The sequence below is a fragment of the Chelonia mydas genome, chromosome 1 (genome assembly GCF_015237465.2).
Source record: "Chelonia mydas isolate rCheMyd1 chromosome 1, rCheMyd1.pri.v2, whole genome shotgun sequence".
Classification (NCBI taxonomy): domain Eukaryota; kingdom Metazoa; phylum Chordata; order Testudines; family Cheloniidae; genus Chelonia; species Chelonia mydas.
This window is the reverse complement of record NC_057849.1, coordinates 148,148,693-148,167,659: the sequence shown is the minus strand read 5'-3', so window position 1 is coordinate 148,167,659 and position 18,967 is coordinate 148,148,693. Positions and strand designations below refer to the sequence as shown.

The 18,967-nt window shown below is 39.6% G+C and overlaps 1 protein-coding gene across 1 annotated transcript in view; it reads left to right on the top strand.

The window, feature by feature from the left end:
* The window catches only part of CFAP47 (cilia and flagella associated protein 47), a 642,446-nt gene that overhangs the window by 263,486 nt on the left and 359,993 nt on the right, over positions 1-18,967 (top strand). Inside the window, exons 43-44 of the mRNA XM_037902107.2 lie at positions 8,967-9,075; positions 12,447-12,673. Coding sequence (XP_037758035.1) covers positions 8,967-9,075; positions 12,447-12,673 — 336 coding nt within the window. The remainder of the gene's footprint in view (positions 1-8,966; positions 9,076-12,446; positions 12,674-18,967) is intronic.

The window sequence follows — 18,967 nt, the reverse complement described above, 5'->3', positions numbered from 1 at the left end:
ATGCAGTTATGTAACAAAAAAATCTACATTTGTAAGTTGCACTTTCATGATAAAGAGATTGCACTACCGTACTTGTATGAGGTGAATTGAAAAATACTTATTTTTACAGTGCAAATATTTGTAATAAAATAATAATATAAAGTGAGCACTGTACACTTTGCATTCTGTGTTGTAGTTTATATCAATATATTTGAAAATGTAGAAAAAATCCAAAAATAGTTAATAAATTTCAATTGCTATTCTATCGCTTAACAGTGCGATTAAAACTGTGATTAATCACTATTAATTTTTTAAATCGTGATTAATTTTTTTGAGTTAATTGCATGAGTTAACTGCAATTAATTGATAGCCCTACTTATTATTTAAACCATTAACAATCAGTACCACAGTTGACACTGCTTGGGAGCCTTATCAGATCAGTCAAATTTTGAATGACCATGGAAACTAAACTAGTCTCCTCCCCTATGGGGGGCATTCCTTTACATTAAGTGTGTGAGACGTTGGTGGGGTAGTAGATGGAAGCTTAACTGTCCTGAAATTCTATGTTGAACATGTACTGTTACCCTGTCACGCTGTCTGGAGTGGCTCACGACCCAGAGTGCCAACTTCAGGGCAGATTGCAGATTGTCGAAAAGCTGGGCAGGAACTCTAAACTGGTTGTATGTTCTGTAATTATATTTCACCAACCCAGTAGCAGGTGTGAACTCCTAAAGCACTACAACAGTCTTACCGTGGAGTCACAGATAGTCCCTTTGGGCATTCCAGTGTATCTTGCCACCCAGGCAGGCTGAACTATGAGATAGATGGTCACTTTACATCAAAAATCACAACAATGTTCAGGTTCATCTCAGTCCCAAAGGATCTATCACTTATCCCTCGTCAATTGTACTCAGATCTCAAACCAAAGACAAGACCTAATAGCCAGTCCTGAAATAAAGTAACTAAACATTTATTAACTAAGAAATGAAATGAGAGAGACATTTACAAGGTTAAAACCGGAAACATACACACAAAAATGAATGGCAGTCTTAGATTTAAAAAGGTAATGTACACTTCTATAATAAGCAGCTCTATATGCCCTTTAGGGCTGACCCATGCCAAGCAGCATGAGGATCTCTTGCTTATGTTTAGGAATATTTGCCCCTCAGAGTCCAGACAGCATAAAGAGACCAAGTTCCTCCTTGTCAGGGATTTTTATCCCCCTTCACCCCAGAGTAAAAGATGATGGGATGAGTTCATAAGTAGGCTTCTCCTTCCTGGAGGCAGCAAGGAATGCAGTCAACAAGGTCTCTGTACTTTGGTGCTACACAATGCCTCAGTTGCCTTCAATGGGCTGTCTTGTATTGAAGGATTAGCACTTTACCTTAATTATTGCTTCTTTTCCTGTTTGGTGAGTTACACAATTACAAAGGTTTCAGAGTAGCAGCCGTGTTAGTCTGTATCTGCAAAAAGAAAAGGAGGACTTGTGGCACCTTAGAGACTAACACATTTATTTGAGCATGAGCTTTCGTGAGCTACATCCGATGAAGTGAGCTGTAGCTCACAAAACCTTATGCTAAAATAAATTTGTTAGTCTCTAAGATGCCACAAGTCCTCCTTTTCTTTTTACAATTACAAAGTGCAATTTACAATTTACAGTGCAACACTCAGTATAACTTTATACCATGACATGCAGGTATTAGAAGTAGATTAATACATGCAGCATCCTACAAGCATTCCTTTAAGTCTAAATACTAAACACATTCTTATGGCACTAATATCTATTTTAACTGTGCTAACCCATAGGGAAGCCAGATTGGTTTCCAGCTATGCATCTGTTGGTGTTCAGTGAGGCCCTGGGCCTTTGGCATGAGCTAGCACCTGTTCTACAGGCGTCACAATCTCCATCGTCAGATAACAGATTCTTGACCTTATGTTTCTGTCCAGCTTTTGCTCAGTCATCCTTCTAACATACGTATCTAAGATCATTGAATGGGTGGTTTATAAAAGCTGCTTTTACTTCCTCTGCTGTTACTTTCTCTTGATTTGCCTAATCTGGTTTTTGCCTTCAGCACTTTACTGAATCTGCTTTAACCAGAATACCCAACCAATTCTTAACAGATAACTTTCATGGCTTTTCCTCTGTGTTCCATCTTCCTTGATCTCCCTGCAGCTTTTTATGTCATTGGTCACTTCCTTCGCCTTGATGCCATGTCCTCCCTTGGGATTTGTGGTCTTGTCCTCTGTTTTTTCTCCTACCTTCCAACCATTTTTTCAGCATCTTCTTTGCTGAATTTCGCTCCCTGTCTGTCAGTGTCCATCCGCACTCCGTCTTTGTTTCTCCCCTCTTCTCCCTTCACACCCGATGTCCCTGGATGACTTCAGTTGCTCACATAGATTCAGCATCCAGCTCTGTGCTCATGACACTCACAAATCTCTCCACATTTGACCTGGCTCACTCAGTCCAGTCATGCATACCTAATAGTTTGTCCAGCACATCCTTTTGAACTATGACTAGCTCAAACTCGACATTGCTGAAACCAAGGTACTTTTCATCCCATATCTTCTCCACTTCCACCCTACTCCATTGCTGTAAATAACACCACAGTCTTCCCCATTACTCAAGCTGTATCGTGAAGATTGTTTTCAATGTCTGTCCCTTCTCCCCACATACCCAGACTGTTTACAACCCTTGTCACTCTTTTTTCTCTACATCTGTAAAATCCAAACATTTCTGTTCTAATAGCTAACGGTCTTGTCCACCACGTGGTCATTTCTCAGTTTTATTACTTTTCCTTTTCTCTGCCCTTCCGGGTACCTACCTCTTTATTTTCCTTCAATCCATCCAAAATGCAGCTGCTAAAATTGTCTCCATCCTCCCTCTAATATCTACCTAATATCAACGAGTATCCATAATTCCTCACCTATTGTTAATACATACATTTCACAATGCTATTAATCTCCAGTGTGTCACTAGCTTTCAGAAAAGACCTCACTGTGTACACTCTTATAATACAGTAATACTGTATACAATCAGTTGATTCAATTGCTTATCACTCCAGGTTCAGATCCTCTGTCTTTATAGACCAATAAACCTTTGAAATGCTTTACGCCTCAAAGCAAAGTTTATTCAAGCTGCGAGGAGACTCAACATGGAGTCTGTTGGTGAAGGAAGCTGCATGCTCTTTCTTCCCCCACTTGTGTTTGCCATTGCATCCCCCTGCTGTCTTGTTAGTCCTGTTTCTACTTATATGTAAATATGCACCTTTATTGTCTTTGCCTGAATATTGGGCTGGTCAGAGAATCAAATACACTTTCCTTTGTCTAAGATAGACTTGTTTAACAACTCCCCCAACATACCTGGTTTACATAGACTATCATAATTCCAGCATATATTCATAACTCTTAATACACACTACGTACATACATCACACTAGAATATTAATGATCAATGAATTATTAGTTTTCAAATGATACTTCAAAAGGCATATTTTGTACAAAGATTATTACAGCAGCTTGTAGGGTGTGAACATAGGGGTGCGTATTGACACAGGCTTGCAATATTATAATTGTCATTTCATCATTAATAAACCATAATTTAAAGAGAAGTCATGTAAAGCTCAAGTCTCTTCATTTAGGTGATGTATACCTAGGTATACAATATGAACTCTGCTGCACCTAGTCTTACTCAGTCACCTCATTCACGGCCATTCTATTACTTACCTTATACTCATCTCCATAACAGGCATCAGCTATTACAGTGGTGACTATTCTCTAGAGCAGGGATCGGCAACCTTTGGCACGTGGCCCGCCAGGGTAAGCCCCCGGGCGGGCTGGGCTGGTTTGTTTACCTGCCTCATCCACAGGTTCGACCGATCACAGCTCCCACTGGCTGCGGTTTGCCGCTCCATGCCAATGGGGGCTGCGGGAAGTGGTGCGGGCCGAGGGATGTGCCAAAGGTTGCCGATCCCTGCTCTAGAGCAAGAATGACAGTCAGTTAACATCAGTTAGATTGCAGAATGGTGTGAGGACCCCATTCTCACCAAATTCTGCCTGCAGTTGCTGTCTGTCATCACATCTTTGATGCTGTCATGTTGAACAAGACCCAGTAGCAAGTGTCTATCTTGTTTCAGAATCATTCTTTCCTCTCATATGCTAGCACAACCACAGCTAGACATGCTGCTTTTTAAACTGTGAAAATACCTCTTTGTTTACCTCTCTATTGGCACTGTAGTGGTCTTTTGAAATGACAATGGAAGTTTAACTTACTTATAACAACACTTTTTAAAAACGTAAGTGATTAATTTTTAATAAACCTCTTGCTATTTAGAAGAAAAATTGAGGCTCTGACATGTCCTTCAGATATTAATGTAGATTTTTTTTCACATGAGGCGTTGTGGAAAAAATATGTATTGCCTGACACAGTGAATTAATGAGGCGGCCTTTAGTACTAGATCTTCATTTCTGGGGGTTGGTTCACATGCCAACTCTTTATTTAAGTGACTAATAATCATTATAAAGTTGTAGTTTTAAAAGTGTAGTGATTTAGAAAGTCCAGGCCTTCTCCACCTAAATATCTTGTGGAGGGAGAAGGTTCACTATCTTTTCCCCTTCCTGTGCAATTTAAAGACTTCTTTTAGAGCTTTAAATTTTCTTGGAAATCATCAAATGGTATTTCCAGAAGGTTGTGAATGGAATTAGATTGTCTTGATGAAACACAGAAAATTTTCTTTAACTGTACTCCCTTTAGAGTTCTTTCAGGGGTCCTCACTTCAGGTATGCAGGCTCAGAATTTAGGAATACTAATGTTCATTGGGGTTGTGTGTATAACCTGCCTACATCTTGCATCTCAGGGCCAAGTATATATGAATCTCAGTCCCAACTGCCACTCATTTCCTTCTAGCTACCACAGGAAATGAATAGGAACTCAGTGATATCCATTGTTTCCTCCATCAGTCACCTTCCATCTACTATTTTTCTTTGAGAAGCTGTAGCACTTAAAGACACAGCGGGTTGTGCTACCAAATGTACCATTATAAACCCCTGTTCCCAGTTGCTTTATAACAGCCACATTTTAACCATTTGGGTTGAAGTTTTCATGCTTTCTCTCTACCTTGTGCTATTTTCTGGTAAAGTTTGAGCAAAATACATACAACCATTTCTGAGTATGAAGCTAGAGAGAAACAGTTTTTTGAGAATTATTTTTTCCCAACCATTTTTTTAAAGGTTTCAGAGTAACAGCCGTGTTAGTCTGTATTCGTAAAAAGAAAAGGAGTACTTGTGGCACCTTAGAGACTAACCAGTTTATTTGAGCATGAGCTTTCGTGAGCTACAGCTCACTTCATCGGATGCATAGCATATCGTGGAAACTGCAGAAGACATTATATACACACAGAGACCATGAAACAAAACTTCCTCCCACCCCACTCTCCTGCTGGTAACAGCTTATCTAAAGTGATCATCAAGTAGGGCCATTTCCAGCACAAATCCAGGTTTTCTCACCCTTCCCCCCCCCCCCCCACACATACAAACTCACTCTCCTGCTGGTAATAGCCCATCCCTCTTTGAAACCTCTCTTTATAATGCGCATGATAATCAAGGTGGGTCATTTCCAGCACTAATCCAGGTTTTCTCACCCCCCCACACACACCCCCCTCCAAAAACCACACACACAAACTCACTCTCCTGCTGGCAATAGCTCATCTTACAATGTGCACAGCAATCAAGGTGGGCCATTTCCAGCATAAATCCAAGTTTAACCAGAACGTCTTGGGGGGGGGTTTGTAGGAAAAAAAAAAAAAAAAAGGGGGGGGAGATAGGCTACTGTGCTGGAAATGGCCCTACTTGATGATCACTTTAGATAAGCTGTTACCAGCAGGAGAGTGGGGTGGGAGGAAGTTTTGTTTCATGGTCTCTGTGTGTATATAATGTCTTCTGCAGTTTCCACGATATGCTATGCATCCGATGAAGTGAGCTGTAGCTCACGAAAGCTCATGCTCAAATAAACTGGTTAGTCTCTAAGGTGCCACAAGTACTCCTTTTCATTTTTTTAAAGAACTTTAGAATCTCTGTGCTTCGGAGCAAGGACTTGAGATTTGATGAGAGGATTAAATATGCCAAATCTATATGCATGGCAACGCTGACTGTGATCGCTAGATCACATTCCTGTCCAGAATCAGGAAAAGACATCAGTATTCTTGATTTCCAGCTGTCAATATTGTTCCACACTTTTAAAAAATAATATTAAGGCTGCAAAATTAAGCACTCAAACATTAAGAATATTCACAAACCTCCCAAAACACCATAAACACGATTCCTCCTTCCCATTCTGCAATGTCAGGAAAAGTCTGAGCAAAAAGAAAATTGGCCTTACGGCCCTTGGAAATCAACACATTCAGATCTTGTCAAACCAAGTTTTGAATTGAGAGAGCTTCTTTTTACACATAAGTACGTTGGTATAATTAATGACAGAGAAAAAATAATGATAGTAGAATAGAGTGTTAGCAACTGGTACTTTTATAAAAGTAGTTGTATATGCCAAGAGCTTTTACAGGGGCCTTATGGAGCCATAACATTCTCTCAAAAGGGAATAATTTCCTTTTAAATTGGTTCCCCAGGGTGGTAATTAGTTTGTGGGTGGTACACAAGTTTTGCCATGGGTTTTAGTCCCCTCAAGAAAGATGTGTTTGAGCTCTTAAACCAAGGAAAGGGAGATAAATGCCATGGAATTTGAATAATTATCTTTTTACTAAGTTAGAAAACTTATAAACACTGTGTTTTTAGCTCTAGTGTGAAAAAAATCCTTACAAAGTGGTGAGTAAAGGTAAAATGAAAAACAGACTTATTTTAGGTCACTTAGCCCATTCCACAGGGAGCATTGGCAGCGGAGGGATGGACTAAATGACCTAAATAAGTCTTTTTTTCATTGCTGCCTGAACCATACCATTCCTAAGAAGGTTCACACAGATTTTACTTGTATAAACCTTGGTGGAGGCATGTAGTGGCAAATAGTTTGTTAGCGGTTAAAGCTGCGGCCATATGAGATGATTACATATTCCTTTTGCTGGCATGCAGGGCCACTAAAGGCCAGGGGTAGTCCAAAAAAGTGGGTGGTGTTAGCTTAAGGGGTGGGGGAGGAGTAAGGGGAGGTCACTAAAGCAGTGGGAATGGGTTTATAGATTCCTGCTGTATGGAACTTTGGGGGAACCAAGCTACCCCCAAAGCAGAAACCCTGAGGATAACATTGCCTGCTCTCTGCTGATGTGAATTCCCCTCAGCAACATGGAACTTATTGTTGCTTGGAGGTGTAATTTACACCACGTTGAACCTTTTCTTTTTTTTTTTTTTTTTTGGTGTCTAGTCCCTGTAGACTAGGATACTGCATACAAGTTGTTTAACATGCATTTTTATTATATTTGTTCTTTGTGTATTATTCCTTCTCAACAGTTTGAAATGCCATTTGTTCATCAGTGGATTTGTCCTTTCCATTTTGGTAAAACTTTTATTGTCCCTTTGTTTTCCCCTAGGTAACATTTCTGTTTATTTTCTTGGTTGTACAGTGTTGTCATCAGTGATTTTGGCATAACTCTAGAAATCAGATTAGTTCGTTAACTTAACTCCCTCAATTAGTGACAGTTTGAATTTAAAAGAAAGTAAGTGGAAAATGTTCAGTAACATTAAAGGACAGTCAGAACATGTAACTAGCTCACTCTCATCCCCACTCATTTTTTACTAGAGACTTATGAATTGGTTAACAAAATATTACTGGTTCAAATTTTTTTTTTTTTACCAAATAGCTGAGCTGCTTTAAACTTTACAAAACTTCAAAATATTAAAAATTATGTAGTTTGAAATAATTTAAACTGTTTCATCCTTAAATGTGAACTATGCAGGCTGTTATTCTATTTGTTTAAAACAACTGATTAGAGAGGTTTTAAAAATGGCTACTGCATATGATCAGTATATACTTTTTTGTCTATTATCTCATTTGTGGCTCATGATATCCTAGCTCAGGCGTTTAACTGTAGCGGGATGAGTTAAAAAGAACTGAACTATTGTTATGAAATGCCCATCTCCCAGAGCAATGCAGTCAAATTTGAGAGAAACCAGGTGGTTTTAACAATTTATTGAAAGCTACAACAGCATCTAAATATGTGATCCTAGGCTAGAATTACAGCAAGTAAGTAAAATCTCACTCCTTGCTGGGTGGTCCCGTAAGGTATACTGGCTGCAGAGAGATTGAACCTTTTCTTGTCTAGAGTCTGTCACCACTCCACCACACAGAGAAGCTGTTAACACACACATATATACTCTAGGCTAGCAGTAGTTAATAGGCAGACCGCAGGCCAAATCCAGATCACCAGACACTTTGAAAGGACACTGAAACCTTTTTATTTACATATTATTATTATCATTATTGTTGTTGTTTTTTATTATTTTCTCCTGAGTCTGGACCTTGGCTAGTCCTTGACTAAGAAATTTGGACCTTGACAAATAATTGATACTTCTGCTCTAGGCTGCACATGCACCCTGTGACATGGACTTGTACAGAATGTCCAGACATGCCCAACCATGGCTCCCTTTGCTGGAAAATGCAAAACATGTACTAAAAAGATAAACATTAAAAACAAGAAGCGTAAAGGTGCCTCGCGTGGGAACACAGGAGCGTCTAAGGGTGTGGCCCGTATGGGGGCTCTCCAGTCCCCTAGCACTATAAAAACTTTGATTCTAAAATTATTTGATTTCGCAAGTTTAATTTTCACCATTACACTTACTTATCATGGGGTTTTTTTTGTAATATACTCATTTTCTTCTTTATTTAAAAGCAATTTTAAAATAAAGGCTCTTCAAAATATATGAACCACTCTTATAAGTCAGATCTTCTGTATTACTAGAATAGTTTGTTTCTTTTGTTTGTTTTAATGGTTTATAATTTGTTCTGCATGAATTGCTCCCTGAATTGAAATGCATATGCTCCTGTGTTTCAGGTTGGAGAATTTGTTTACGTGGTGGAAGGAACATGTGGCATACCTTTGCCTTCAGGCTTGCTTCCTATGGATAGTCCAAATGTTCTGCGCATTAGCAGTACTTTAAAAGGTAAAGTAAATGAAAGGGGGAAAAATGAAACAGGGAAAACATCATCCTTTATAATGCATTGAGCTCTCTGGCACGTAGGGTAAGGAAAATAAATACAGTAGGAAAGATGAGCCATTTTACAATGGAAGGAGCCTTAGAAAGACGTTGCAAAACAAACATGATCTAAAATTGTTCCTTTAGTCAGATGGTTTAGATTTTTTTTTTTTTTGCTGCCCGACCTTTTTCAAATTAGAGGCTGCTTGCGAGCCTGCTGACCGGGTATGTGTCTGCAAGTAAACTAGAGTAAGTTTTCAGCTTGGCCGTATCAATATTTTTCTATAGCTACTTTCCAAGATGCTTCAATCTTGTAGTACTGCAGCAGTAATTTGACACTACTTGAACCAGTACAAGCATCTCTTGCTTGTCTTAGAACTTTCCTAGATATGAAATACTGACACTTTGTATACACATTTGTTATGTCCTGGTATGTAATCTGACACCTGTATTTCTTGGAGCACAATGAACTACAGCCCAAATGTCTCAGCATGTCTGAGAAATATCTCAATCAAAGAAATATGTAAGGATCCTACTTTGAGTTCCTTATGGCTTGTCTACATGGTGTGGTGTTGTGTATCAGCTGCAATGCAAATTCTAGTGTGCACCAGTGGGTTACTCACTAACTGACCTCTGAGGACCCTGTTGGTGTGCACTAAAAGTTCCCTAGTGCATGTTAACATCGTCCTGTTTCAAACAATACTATGTCAGCTAGCACTAAGGAACTTCAGTGAGCACCAGCAGGGTCTTCGTGGACAGTTAGTTTAATGACATGCTGGTGTACATTGGAATTTACACTCCAGCTGTTGCGCACTTGTGCACCGTCTAGACAAGTCTTTACTTACATTTATACAGCATTACATCCTTGATATTTCATTACACCCTTAATTTAGCTTCTGGATCTCAAGGTGAGTTCTGGAGAACAATCCTGAAACTTTGTTCAATTAGTATTGTCCAAATCCACCTCCTTCAGGAGTTGTTTCTGTTTGTTAATGGGCTGGGAATCTATGGAGGCAAAAGTCAGAGGGAAAGGTTATTTACCTAGAATCTGTAATTCTTTGAGTAATTGTCTCTCTAGCTCTTTGTTCACTGAATATAGATCCACACAGCAAATTATTTGAAAAGTGACAGTTACTTGGGAAGTGACCTTTCTTTCATGGGTTGTGATTCAGACACACTCTTGCATGGCCATTTAATGAGGTCTGACCAGCTCTGTCGGTATGGGACTATTTCTCATGTGGATAATGTGCCTCCAAGAGACTCTGGGAGACAGGGACACCTTTAAATGCAATACAATCAAAGAGAAATATAGCATTTATTACACCAGTTTAAGAAAGATGAAATGTAACCATCTGTATTTAACCATCTCTAAACCATTGCTTTGGGCCCATCTCTCTTTAAAATACATAATTTTTTAAACATACTCAATTTTTTGTGAGGAAAAATCAGCAGCTTGGACTGTAAACTCCTGAGATGATGCCCTCTAATTATAGCGAGGAGTATATTTATCTGCTGCTTTTGGAAGTGTGTTAATCATCGCCCGCTTCTTGTTCTACAACACATACAGCCATAGGTAATTCAAGACCTTTTTACACTATATGAACTTGGTGGCTTACATGAGCTATACAGAGACCTTCTTTCCTCTGGGCAAGTTATCTAAAGAATTTGCTCTTTAACTCACTGTCTCTAAATAAATGCCAGTTAGATTCGTTACTATAATATATAAAAATTGAAACCAAAGGGGAAAAATAAGGGGAAAGTCATGTCATGTGTTACAGTACCAATGACTGTGTTCCAATTAGGTACCTTTTAAAAGATTTAGCACATTGTAGCCCCTCAGACTGAGCCATCTGTAGCCAGGGAGTGCTGAGTTTCAGAATAATGTTGTCATTATGATAGCAGTAAAGTACAACATTTATAGTGAGCTCTAGGCTTTTACTGGTATTTTCTGCCCAGTGCCAGTTCCTGCCATGTTAATAACCTGTGAGTTCTTCAAATGCATCATTCTGAATTGAATAGTTCATGCCTCAGCCATTTTAAACCACATCAGGCTGAAACTTGAAGTACAGATTCACAGGTGGCATGTAAATGCTAAAACACTTTAATCTGCGCACTCTAATGCATGACTCTCTGATATGCTTTTTTGTGAGACTACAAGACTTTCCTTCATTCTTCTTCCCAGTAGCTTGTCTCTCATTCCTCTCAATATGGTTATTGACCATGCATTATCGAAACCCTGCTGTCTGGGTTAAGTATTCCATCAGGAGCTGTTCCTGCCTCTGCTGTTCATTGTGGTGATGGAACTTAGGTGAAGCCTGGAACAGCAGTGAAGAGGCACATGTCAACCATAAAACCTACTTTTCTATGGGGCCTGGAGCCAACCAGCACAGCCCATGAGTGATCTTGTGTTTAAAACCTGGAATGGGTTGCTAGAAATCTGGGTTCCATTCCCATCTCTAGCACAGATTTCCTCTGTGACCTTGCACAAGTTATTTAATCTTGCTGTGTCTCACTTCCTCTGTCATATGAGGATAAAACTCCCTTTCCGGTTGTCTTACCTAGTTAGATTGTAAACCCTTTGGGGTAAGGGGATTGTCCCTTATTATGTGTTTGTACTGTGCTACCACAGAAAGGCCCCAATTTTAGCTGGGGGCTTTGGGTTCCAGGGTAGTATAAATAGATGTATTGCCTTACTCTATAGTGGGGAGACATTTTGGAGATATGTTCCACAGTAGGTAGTGAGGGAGGTGTGTGTGTGTGTGAGAGAGAGATCTCAGTAACTAACAGACAGCTGTGGAATTCACCTTCAGAAGACACTGAAACCACCACAAATTTTACTCCGTTCTTATCAGAATCCTATCACTTTGACGTAGCCTTCCCATCAGAACAACACTTACGAACAAATGGGAGGAGGGTGGTAGGAACAATATTGATTGGGGAGGACAGTTAGAAAGATATATATATTCAGTGTGGTTTACTTTATAATTTGTAAGGACCTCTGACACCCCAGTGATGAGGGCCATATGAAAGCTTCAGTAGATTGTTGATAATTATTCCTCCCATAAATTTCATTAGATGAAAAGAAAATTAGTAAAAATATACCTTTTTGTTGATTATGAATAGGACCTTTGCATTTTGATTTCAATCTGTGTTTTCAGTCCTTTTTCCTGGTTGAAAGTTACAATTAGTCTAAAACTCAAAATATTATAGCAAAGCTTACATTGTTACATTAAACTATAAAGGAATTGAATTTGATATTTTTGCCTGTGTTCTGAGCTACTGAATAAAAAAGGCATACAGTTGTAATAGCAGCTGACAAATGGCTTTTTTTATTGCAGGTCACAATGCAGTACAGCCAGTTCTGTGCTTGAAATGCAGTCTCACTGATATTCTTGAAGAAAAGCTGAAGATCCCATTGATTAATGAAGCTAGGGAGAAGGCTCTGGCCATTGCAGCACAGCAGCAGATGTCAGCTCTCGAACATGAGCGAAGAAAGGTCACAGGAACACTGGAGAGCAGCAGTGTTCGAGTTGCAGTTGCAGCCTTAGGGCTGTCCAAAATTGAGGTAAAATACACAGTAAATCTAGCAGAATATTACATAGCTTCTCTTTATTTGTGAGACTGGGTTTGTTAAATTTCAGAAAGTACCATCAAATACATAAAGAAGTTATGGCGCGCGCGCGCTCTCTCTCTCTCTCTCTCTCTCTCTCACACACACTCACACACACACACACACACACACACACACACACACACACACACACACACACACACACACAGAGAGAGAGAGAGAAATTATTTTGTTTGCTCTCTAGGACATCACAGTATTGTTTTTGAAAAAACAAAAACCCAAACTCCTCAAAAATAAGTGACATCAGTTCAGTTAGTCTGTGCTGTGTGATTCTTCTCTGAAAACGTGACTGTAAAAGTTTCCATACTCCTTGTAACAGATCTAATTATTGGTATCCTCTTTTCTGTGAATTTGTAATGGTTTCCTTTTCTTTACTCCGTTACCATGAGCTACTGTTTAACCATAAGCGTATTCAAACAGGATTCATAAGAAACAAGGAACATATGCTAAGCAGGTAGTACAGATATGCTGTCAAGAGACTCTGTGACCTCCTTGTACCCTAAATGTTACTAAATTGCATTTATCCATTAATAACTTAGACATGCACAGTGTGTTTGTCACATTTGTGTACTGATATCTTAGCAACAGCATCATAGCATTTTTGAAAAAGTAAAATCTTATAAGCAGTGAAGTGTAGTTTAGATCTTCTAGCTTTATTGTGGTAGACTTAAGGAGTTCAATCCTACTTAGCTTAACAAAGAGAAGGCTAAGGGATGACTTGATTACAGTCTATAAGTACCTACACAGGGAACTAATATTTATAATGGGCTCTTAATTTTAGCAGAAAAAGGTATAACAGGATCCAATGGCTGGAAGCTGAAGCTAAACAAATTAATACTGGAACTCGGTCATAAATTTCGCAAAAAGAAAAGGAGTACTTGTGGCACCTTAGAGACTAACCAATTTATTTGAGCATAAGCTTTTGTGAGCTACAGCTCACTTCATCGGATGCGTACTGTGGAAAATACAGAAGATGTTTTTATACACACAAATCATGAAAAAATGGGTGTTTACCACTACAAAGGTTTTCTCTCCCCCCACCCCACTCTCCTGCTGGTAATAGCTTATGTAAAGTGATCACTCTCCTTACAATGTGTATGATAATCAAGGTGGGCCATTTCCAGCACAAATCCAGGTTTTCTTCCCCCCCAGCAAACCCACTCTCCTGTTGGTAATAGCTTATCTAAAGTGATCACTGTCCTTACAATGTGTATGATAATCAAGGTGGGCCATTTCCAGCACAAATCCAGGGTTTAACAAGAATATCTGAGGAACCGGGGGGGTGAGGGGGCGGGTAGGAAAACAAGGGGAAATAGGTTACCTTGCATAATGACTTAGCCACTCCCAGTCTCTATTCAAGCCTAAGTTAATTGTATCCAATTTGCAAATGAATTCCAATTCAGCAGTCTCTCTCTGGAGTCTGGTTTTGAAGTTTTTCTGTTGTAATATCGCAACTTTCATGTCTGTAATCGCGTGACCAGAGAGATTGAAGTGTTCTCCGACTGGTTTATGAATGTTATAATTCTTGACATCTGATTTGTGTCCATTTATTCTTTTACGTACAGACTGTCCAGTTTGACCAATGTACATGGCAGAGGGGCATTGCTGGCACAAGATCTCTATCAAGCATTCTTACAACTACAGTACCCACCTGCGGAAGTGAAGAAACAGATTGATAGAGCCAGAAGAGTTCCCAGAAGTCACCTACTACAGGACAGGCCTAACAAAGAAAAGAACAGAACGCCACTAGCCGTCACCTTCAGCCCCCAACTAAAACCCCTCCAACGCATTATTAAGGATCTACAACCTATCCTGAAGGATGACCCAACACTCTCACAAATCTTGGGAGACAGGCCAGTCCTTGCCTACAGACAGCCCCACAACCTGAAGCGAATACTCACCAGCAACCACATACCACACAACAGAACCACTAACCCAGGAACCTATCCTTGCAACAAAGCCCGTTGCCAACTGTGCCCACATATCTATTCAGGGGACACCATCACAGGGCCTAATAACATCAGCCACATTATCAGAGGCTCGTTCACCTGCACATCTACCAATGTGATATATGCCATCATGTGTCAGCAATGCCCCTCTGCCTTGTACATTGGTCAAACTGGACAGTCTGTACGTAAAAGAATAAATGGACACAAATCAGATGTCAAGAATTATAACATTCATAAACCAGTCAGAGAACACTTCAGTCTCTCTGGTCACACGATTACAGACATGAAAGTTGCGATATTACAACAGAAAAACTTCAAAACCAGACTCCGGCGAGAGACTGCTGAATTGGAATTCATTTGCAAATTGGATACAATTAACTTAGGCTTGAATAGAGACTGGGAGTGGCTAAGTCATTATGCAAGGTAACCTATTTCCCCTTGTTTTTTCCTAACCCCTCCCCCCCCCACTGTTCCTCAGGCGTTCTTGTTAAACCCTGGATTTGTGCTGGAAATGGCCCACCTTGATTATCATACACATTGTAAGGAGAGTGATCACTTTACATAAGCTATTACCAGCAGGAGAGTGGGGTGGGGGGAGAGAAAACCTTTTGTAGTGATAAACACCCATTTTTTCATGATTTGTGTGTATAAAAACATCTTCTGTATTTTCCACAGTATGCATCCGATGAAGTGAGCTGTAGCTCACGAAAGCTTATGCTCAAATAAATTGGTTAGTCTCTAAGGTGCCACAAGTACTCCTTTTCTTTTTGCGAATACAGACTAACACGGCTGTTACTCTGAAACCAGTCATAAATTTGTAACAGTGAGAACAATTAATCGTTGGAACAATTTAGCAAGGGCTGTCAAGACTAGATGTTTTTCTAAAAGGTTTGCTCTAGGAATTATTTCAAGGAAGCTCCGTGGCGTGTGTTATACAGGAGGTTAAACTAGATGATCACAATGGTCCCTTCTGGCCTTGGAATCTATCAATCTATTGTTTAGAGACATTCCATCAGGAATTGGATCATTTCTATTGTAGTAGTGTTACTAAACTTGTAAAGACCTAGAGAATGATATGTTAATTTTTTTAAAAGTCAAATTTTAGTATCTGAGTAAATCCAGAATATCTGCAATGTCACTGAACATACAAGCACAGTTCCATTATGAAAATAAAATGTAACTGTATATCAGTGATGATCCAGGTCCTGGGCTGTATAATTTAGCTCCCTCTGGATCTTGGAGCCATCTGACCATCAGGTAGATCCCTGGACAGCTCTCTGTTATGCCAGCCTTGTAGCCATACCCTGTTTTCCCTGGATGTGTCCCCAATGCTCTGCGGTAGAGGGTAGCACTGACGTTGCTAAAGCAGCCTTCTGCCACTAGAGGATTCCCCTATACAAGGGAAATCCTTTACTGAGCAGTTAAATTGGCTGTAATATTCCTTTGTGCTGCCAGAGCTATACAAGGTAGTCTTAATGGGCCTAAGAGCCTGCCTTTTACATAATATCTAATTCAATAGGTTAAACATTGGTATGGGAATTGTGGTCTTCTCCCCTGTGTTCGAGAGCATTAAGGTACAGTATACATTAGTGCAAATAGTCTTACGAATAGTAACTGTGGTTACTGAAAGAAAAAGAAGCGAGAAAAATAGCATATAATAGTAATGCAAATGAAGCTGTTAAGCTGTTATGTGTGTGTGAATGTACGGATTGTTGTGAGGAGTGGGGTACAAAGACAACTCCCACTCCTAGGTCCCCAAGGAAATTACCCAATCTCTGTGTCTCTCACTTTATGAAGTTTTCTTTTAAACACTAATATTGCAAATTAGTATGTATAAAATAAGAATAATCTACACTTTATCCATCCATTTACAGTGTGTTCCTCACCATGGGGTGAAATCCTGACTCCGTAGGACTCCGATTTATGTTAGGGGGGCATGATATATATCCATGGTATCTAGCCTTAAATTTCTTCCTCTAGGATGCTAGCTAATCACTTGCTGTTTCACTCATTTTTTGAGTGTTTCACACATAATGCTTCTGTACCTTTTAATTCATACTGCACAAAGAATCTGCTGTACTGGAGCATTAGCTCTGGATTTAGTCAGGCCTGGGAAGATAGTGGGAGTAAGTTTAGTGTCTTGTACCAGTAGTCATGCTAAAACCTAATGAGAGTCCTAATATGATCTGAAGCTTAGGGTGGTTGATGAGAATCAAGATTAGGTGAGATGTCAAAATATTTGAAATGTCATATTTGAGAATCAATAATAAAAAAGTATGAGGTGAATATAATATGCAGAGAGAGCCCTTTTCCTTGCACCGGAAATATTCTTTTGGCAAATATTACTCCAAGAGAAATATCATGGAGCTTAGTTTTGATGCAGAAGAGATTTATTTAATAGATTAAAACCAATATATTTCTCCATTTGGTAAACCACTGTAAGGTTTAAACTCCGAAAAGCGATCATAATAAAGTCTGTCATAAATTCACATTTATTGGTCACATAAAAACAGTTTATAGTGTAGAAATTATGAAAGAGTTTATTGAAGAAGCTTGTGAGTAGAGTTATGTTTTACAATTTAGTCTGAAGCTCAAGGGCTACATTCTGGTTTGATGTCTGAATTGCCTAAAAAATCTGTAGTTTGGCAAAATTTATATAGATTTGTGAAGTCATTTAGAAAGGATTTTATAAATTAGTGCATAAGTAAAGAAGCTTTTGCTACAGATCCAATTACATGTATGAACAGAAGGCGAGTGCTATCTACATTATTATTGCTTGCCATCCCTACTTTGGTACCTCTAAAACCAAAATGATGTAGATCTTTATTCTTAGTAACGGTTGTGTTTGCCTTTTATTTTGTAATTCTGTTAAGGAGCACTTGTCCTTGGAAGTCAAAGTAAAAATGCAGGTTCATGTCTGTACAGTATGTGACCTTCACCCTTACACATAGATGGCTGAATGTCCCCTCTATTTTTGGATCACTTTGCTAAAAATTTTGCTTGTAATTATTTCTTCTTATCATACAAAGAGTAGTTTATGCTGAGTCCCTGGCAATTGTGTTTATTAGATGAATAATGCATCTTTTCCTCTCTCCAGTGAAACCCTGATTATTTTCTTATGCTATTGTGTTCTTGGCCAAAGGCTCTAAATCAGGATTGGCACAACATTGTACAGGCAGTGCACAAACAAAGTATAGGAAGAGACAGTCCCTAACCCTTGAGAGCTGGGGATCTAATGAACACAGAAACAAAAAATGGGTGAGAGGAAAGAGATATACAGATAAATGATCGAGGTGATGATCATTATGTGAATGTGTTTTTATTAATGGCGAGTGATGGAAAATGGTAGGGGGGAATTTATATAAACAAAGATAATAGGAGGAAAGGGAAGGTGAACACTGAAGAGAGGAAAGAATGGAATGGAGCAGGGCAGGCTGGGAGGGCTGCTAGAGAAGGGAGTGTGATGAGTGGAGGAAGCAAGAGGGCGGGGGAGGGTCAGAAAATCAACAAACACTAAGAAATGTCCAGAATCCATAGTGTAAAATGTACTCTGCTGTCATCACTAGTTCTGAGAGCTGTGTAGGTCTGGAAATGCAGGTGGGGCCCCAACACAGTCCCTTCCCTGTTTTGGATCTGCATTGCTGCCCTCTGTCCCCAGTGACTGGCTCAGCCTTAAGAAGCGCCTACCTGTCCTCCTCTTACCCCATATAACTGTGTGGAAAGGGTTCTTGGGACCCAATGCCTTATTAAGTCCTAGCTGAGTGAAGTAATGTTAGGGATCCAGCTGAGGCTCTCCCATCCTCCAGCTTTTGTGCTGGAGTCTCTGTTCCTGGGGGCTTTCAGCTCTTTCTCTTGGGGATGCTGGATTTTTGTGACCCGGTGCCTTGGGATGGTGCGAGTAAGCATTTACACTCTGCTGGAGTTCTGGTCTAGGGGAGGTGAACAAGGGGTTCTATCTTGGTCTTTATCCAGCCTCACCACTGCTCTGCTGCCCTGACTCAGACCATTGTGGGAGTCCTCTGTTACAGATGCTTGGCTCTGACCATGGCTCTTCTCTCACCTTCCCCCTCAGTCATGTGACTCTAAGAGGGAAGTACCTAGGATTTGGTGCATTTTAAACAGTACATTTTAAACAACAATAACAAAAGAGATCTTGGTTCTCAAATTCTGGTCTCAGTTGCCTTTTTAGAAATGAGATCATAATTGGGCCCATAATCTTTTTTGTCCCACTGTTCAGTGTTTGTCTTCTATCAAAGTGAAAGGATGGGGGGTGTGTGTG